This window comes from Equus przewalskii, chromosome 1 (assembly GCF_037783145.1).
Source record: "Equus przewalskii isolate Varuska chromosome 1, EquPr2, whole genome shotgun sequence".
NCBI classification, from domain to species: domain Eukaryota; kingdom Metazoa; phylum Chordata; class Mammalia; order Perissodactyla; family Equidae; genus Equus; species Equus przewalskii.
In genome coordinates, this window is record NC_091831.1 from 36,844,254 (window position 1) to 36,850,253 (window position 6,000).

The following is a 6,000-nucleotide window of genomic DNA, read 5'->3' on the forward strand; positions in this document are numbered from 1 at the left end:
TAAAATATATAACTCTATACTGAGGGGACTTGGGGAGAAAAAGCAGGAAAAAAATCAATATTAGGGTATATGTTTCATGTTTTCTTACACATCTTACATCATGATATTTTTAAAGTGTCTCCCTTTGGATTATATCAAAATGCAAAACTTTTGGGCTTCAAGAGACACTATCAACAGAGTGAAAAGGCAACCCACAGAATGGGAGGAAATATTTGCAAATCATAAATCTGATAACAATTTAATATCCAGAATATGTAAAGAACTCCTGTAGCCCAACAACAACAAAAAACAAACGTTAAAAATTGGACAGAGGACTTGAATAGACATTTCTACAAAGAAGATCTACAAACGGCCAATAAGCACATGAAAAGATGTGCAATATCACTGATCATTAGAGAAATGCAAATCAAGACCACAATGAGATAGACTTCACATCCCCATTAGGGTGCTATTATAAAAACAAAAACAACCAAGCAAACAAACAAACAAATCAGAAAATAACAAGTATTGTCAAGGATGTGGAGAAATTGGAACACTTGTGCACCGTTGGTGGAAATGTAAAATGGTGCAGCCACTATGGAAAACAGTATGGAGTTCCCTCAAAAAGTTAAAAATAGAATTACTATATGACCCAGCAATTCCACCTCTGGTATATACCCAAAAGAATTGAAAGCAGGAACTTGAACAGTTATTTGTACACCCATGTTCATAGCAGCAGGGTTCACAATAGCCAAAAGGTGGAAGCAACCCAAGTGTCCATCGACAGATAAATAGATAAATAAAATGTGGTATATATATATATATACACTGGAACATTATTCAGCCTTAGAAAGGAAAGAAATTCTGAAACATGCCACAACATGGATGAACCTTGAAGACATTATGTCAAGTGAAATAAGCTAGTCACAAAAGGAAAACTACTCTATAATTCCACTTACACAAGTCACCTAAAGTAGTCAAATTCGTTGAGACAGAAAGTAGAGTGATGATTGCCAGAGGGTGGAGGAAGGGAGGAGTGAGTTATTGTTTAATGGGAATAGAATTTCAATTTTGGAAGACAAAAAACATTCTGGAGATCCGTGGTGGTGTTTGTTGCATAACACTATGAATGTACTTAATGCCACTGAACTGTACACCTAAAAATGGTTAAAATGGTAAATTTTATGTTACGTATAATTTACTACAATTTACAAAAAGTAACTTCTGGTAAAAAGGTACCCCTTCCTGACATGGCATAGCACATCTGTGTGCCCTTATTTTTCTTCTGGGGATAATGTTTCCGACAGCACGGTCTCTTCATAATTGTGACTTTTCAGATAATAAACCTTCTCATTGTAATTAGTGAAAAATGTCACAAGATGTCACTCTTTAGCTGAAAAACTGTTCCAATTTCGTTCAGTAGCTGATAACAGTAAGTAAAGGCCAGAACAACAGACAAAAGCCTGCAACTACTCATCAGCACTTTGCTAATACAAATATGGTTTTCTGAAAGAAAAGGCTTCCATCTGTGAAATGTATTAATAAGCTACTCTTGTTTATGACACATGTTAATATTTCTTAACTTCATAGATACTAATTGTTTTTCAGTATAAATTGAATTGGTGTAACTAAGACACAACTAACTGTGAAAGTGATACTTGTGAAATAAAAAGCTGAAATGTAAAGATCATTGATCACTGAAAGTCAAGTGGCTTGTGGCTTTATCACTAAATCATGTGTGATCTTGGGTAAGTCATTTAATCTCTCTGATTTCACCAGAGGGGTAAAAACTTCCTTTCTTAGGTTAATATACACTACTATATATTTAATATGTGTGAAAACATATTTAAGTACATTTTCCTAATTCTAAAATATTTTGGTTGTTATAGTAGTAGTCAAATTATAACTGTTCAAATACCGATCAGAGTTCAGTAATAGAAAATACTGTCTGAAAGAAGACATTAGGAAATATTATGAGACTTGCTGACATCTTGGGGAATATTTTAGGAAAATACTTGTATAAAACAGTTATAGTCAGAGGTATAAACTCTTGAAATAAAAAAACATTACTGAGAACATTTTTTTAAAAGATGATAGAATATCCTGTAGTATAAAAAAAAGCTTTGTTTAAATATAAAATTTTCAAGATTCAAGAACATTAATTCTTAAAGATTAATTATTCAAATTGGTAATATTACCTTGCAACTATAATTCAAATTTTTTAAACTTCTAATTTTTGTAAGAATTTTATAATTGATTTATAATACCTAAAAATAATCAAAAGCCCAAATGCCCACCCCTGGGTGAACTACTGGACAGCATGGTATGTTAATAAACTAGGATATTACATTTTTATTAGTAGTAATATTTTTATTAGGATAAGTTAGGATGAGAAAGACTGTCGGCAATGATGGGTGAAGATATAGAACTCAGACTGATATGAAAAAGAGAGGGTAAATAGTGCCTGGTTTAGAATATTGACAAGTGTTTTGTTTCATTTCGTTTCTCTTAAAACTTAGATCTTTGTTTAACTTCTTTTTGGATAATTAAATTTGTAAAAGGAAAGAAAAGAATGATTTGTTAAAATTCACGTGATTATTTTAAACATTGGAAGCAAAATACAAGATCTGTATTTCATGTTACATTGCCATTTCCATCGGACATTTGGATGCGTGTGTGGCGTAGGGGTGAGAAATCTCCCACTGCGAGAGAAATCTGGGAGGGGCATGTGGGAGAGGCCCTTTCTGTCCCACTGATAACACGTTCATTCACTGGGAGCCAGCTGAAACGGACTAATCCTTCGTGCAGTCATTCCCTCCGCCCTAATAAGGCTTCGCTGCCTCTCCCTGAACTCGGTAAGTTCAAAGTGCATGTTTCCGAAGGATAATCTGAAATGATTTTGAAGAAAGTTTATTGGAGGGTGGAGAAGGGAGAGGGTGGAGGAAGGAGCGGAGGTGGTAATTATCAGGCATCGCTTTGCTACCGTATTGGCACGGAGAAGAAAACCTCAAAGCACCAATAGTTTCAAAACGATTATTTAGACAGTAAGCGGCTTTCTCCCAGGAAACTTTTCAGAGGGGGTCCTCGCAGGCTGTTGCTGCCTGCTGGAAACCAGTGTTCACAAAGTCTGGGGAGGGGGATTCGCAGGTGCATGGGCTCGGACGAAGGGCTGCGCCTGGCTCAGTCGGACGCCGTCTCTGCCTCTGTCCGCAGGTCCAAGGGATGTCCCTCTCTTGGCCCTGCCGTCACTGAAGCGCCCACGGGTCCCAAAAGAGCCGACCTGAGCGCAGACATCGCGGGCCATGAGTGCTCTGAGGCTGCGAGCGTCGCTCTCGCTGCTGCTGCTGCTGGGCGGCTGTGTCCTCTCAGCCGTCCGAAGGGACAAGGGGCGCGCTGGCAGCGCAGCAGAGCTGGCCCTGGGTCCCGCAGGCCCCTCCTCTGGCCGCTTCGTCAGTCCCGAGCGCCACGCGTGCAGCTGGCAGCGCCTGCTGCCCGGCCCGAGGCCCGCGGCCAGCAGCGAGCTGGCTCTGCGCTGCCAGGGCCCGGCCGGGACGCGCCTGCACTGCGCCTACCGCGGGGAGCCGGAGCGCTGCGCCGCCTACGCCGCGCGCCGCGGGCGCTTCTGGAAGCAGGTGCTGAGCCGGCTGCGCAGGATGCGGCGGCCCTGCCACGACCCCGCGCCGCTCACCGCCCGCCTGTGCAACGGCAAGAAGGGCCGCGGCGCCAAGCTGCGCCTGGTGCCCTACCCGTCCCCACCCGCCGGCCCCACTGCGGGGAGCTTCCCCCGGGATCTCAAGCCCGGAGCCGGGAGCCAGGGTCGACCCCAGGAGCCCGCGCCAGGCCCTCCCGCAGGGGCCCGGCCTCCCCCGAGCGCTCCGCCCAAAGAGAAGCCCTCTGAGAAGAAGACCAAAGACGGCAAGAGGAAGGCGGCCTCGGACCCCGAAGAGGAGCGACCGCTGGGGACCGGGCCCGACCCTGACGGACTGGATGAGAACGCGAAGCTCACGGAGACCTACTGCGCTGAGGAGTGGCGCTCCGTCTGCAATTTCTTTGTCAGTTTCTGGAATGGCTGAGGCTGCCGGCCCGGGGAGGGACATCCGGGCGGGGGTTGGGGAGGAGGTAGCTAAGGGCGTTATTTAGGCCAAGAGATACGGGATAGAGAGTGGAGGAGAGTCCAGGTTCTAGAATGGGGCGGGGCTGGGGGTGGCTTGGGTTGAGAGTGTAAGGGGTATGAAGAATATCTGAGACAGCAAAGAAGTTAAAAATTTTGAAGAGTCTCGACTCTGATTAACAGCAGAAGAAATAGTGGAAACAGAAGTAGGCATACCTTAAATGTGCAAAAATTGTAGGCTGGGGAGAGAGATGGACACAGGCTGAAAAACATGAGAGGAAAACAGTGATTGAAGTGATGTGAATCTCATGTGGAAAGTAGGATACATGTATACTGTTTAACATTTATATTAAAAGGTAATAATGAGCGGTTGATAACCTGAGCCAGGTTGAATTGTTCAGTGTCTTCTTATCTAATCAGTTGACAAGATTACCAACTTTTTTTTTTCTTTCAGAATTAGTATGAACTTGGATGCTGCTTGGTGTCATAGATGACCTCTATAGGTATAGACCATTTAGAGTCAAAACTGACTCCAATGAAAGATTTTCAGGATGGTTGCCTTTGAAGTCTTTTAGAAGCACTACTTTTCGGGCCCAGCCCGGTGGCCCAGCAGTTAAGTGCCCACGTTCCACGATGGTCTGGGGTTCACTGGTCTGGATCCCGGGTGGGGACATGGCACCGCTTGGCACGCCATGCTGTGGTAGGCGTCCCACATATAAAGTAGAGGAAGATGGGCACGGATGTTAGCTCAGGGCCAGTCTTCCTCAGCAAAAAAGAGGAGGACTGGCAGTAGTTACCTCAGGGCTAATCTTCCTCAAAAAAAAAAGCCCTACTTTTCAACAGAGTGATGCCTGATGTTCTGAAACTTCCCTATTAACCTTCTAAATTCAGAAGTGAATTGTAAAACTTGAGTGCTCCAGTAGGTTTTAAAAACAATTCTCTTTATTTTTGATCATATTTCTTAAAACAGCTAAAGTGTTAAGTATATACGTCAGAGTCATTTGGACCATTCTGGAAGTTGTATCTCTGTTTCATGTAATTGTTAACATATTTCATTTTAAACAAGATGTAATGATAGACTTTGCAAATGTTAGGAGCTCAATAAAAACTATATGGATAGATTTACAGAACTGTCAGGGCAATGGAAATCCTGACTGTGTTTGATCTAGTTCCGAGTCTACCTTGAAGAAGTCCCTGAATACGTCTTGAATTGTTGGGGAAAGACAGGAAGGAAGGAAGAAGTCTGCATAAGGCAAGAGTCACAAACCGGCAAACTCTGGGCCGCATTGCTGTTCTGTTTGGCCTGCAGGTGGTTCTCTTTCGTTTTTCCTCTCCTCCTGTTTCCCTCCTTTCCTTCTTTCCAATTTGGATTTGTTGCCAGCATTTAAAAATTAGATAATTTCCCCCCAAAAAACCCAATAGCAACCAAAACAATTAGATAATTTTATATAAAAATCCAGATTTCTGAGTTCTCTTGAAAAATCAGATCTAGCAACATCGGACCCACCTTCCTACATGACAACAATTGGCTGACACTGAATGTCTGCCGCCCCCTTTAGATTAGGCATGTTTTCGAGAGTTCTTCACTGCTCCTACACATCTTGTCAATTGCCTTTACTCATTTATATTACAGGCCTGAGCCCACTAGACATTTAAGCAACCCCCAGTTAGAAGGTTTTTACCTTTTTGCTGACCTTTTCCCCTCCCCTTTTAAAATAGTGGTAAATGCAAAAATCTTATAGATACTGAACATCTCCTGAACTTTTTCCTCTTTGACCAGCCTCTAGGAAATATAAACTATCTTTTACCAATTCTATACATTCTTGAATTCACATAATTGGCAAGACATTCGAATTGCACATAGTTTCAGGCGGGGTTCATGAAGTCACATTCTGAGTAACATTGACCAT

General features: G+C 42.8%; 1 protein-coding gene and 1 long non-coding RNA gene across 2 annotated transcripts; one reads left to right on the forward strand and one right to left on the reverse strand.

Annotated features, from left to right (window-relative positions):
- The first annotated feature begins 2,625 nt into the window (after positions 1–2,625).
- FGFBP3 (fibroblast growth factor binding protein 3) lies at positions 2,626–5,220 on the forward strand. The gene is made up of 2 exons (XM_070610391.1): positions 2,626–2,834; positions 3,193–5,220. The coding sequence occupies exon 2, from the start codon at positions 3,282–3,284 to the stop codon at positions 4,050–4,052; it is 771 nt and encodes a 256-aa protein (XP_070466492.1). The 5' UTR covers positions 2,626–2,834; positions 3,193–3,281; the 3' UTR covers positions 4,053–5,220.
- On the reverse strand, positions 2,874–4,108 carry LOC139081945 (uncharacterized). Its single transcript, XR_011537476.1, has 2 exons — positions 3,996–4,108; positions 2,874–3,259 (listed from the first exon to the last, which is right to left on the reverse strand). It is a non-coding gene; the product is annotated as an uncharacterized lncRNA (long non-coding RNA).
- Positions 5,221–6,000: the final 780 nt, after the last annotated feature.

What these genes read in the sequence shown, in the direction of transcription:
- FGFBP3 (XM_070610391.1), top strand. Translation starts at nt 3,282, where the DNA reads ATGAGTGCTCTGAGGCTGCGAGCGTCGCTCTCGCTGCTGCTGCTGCTG.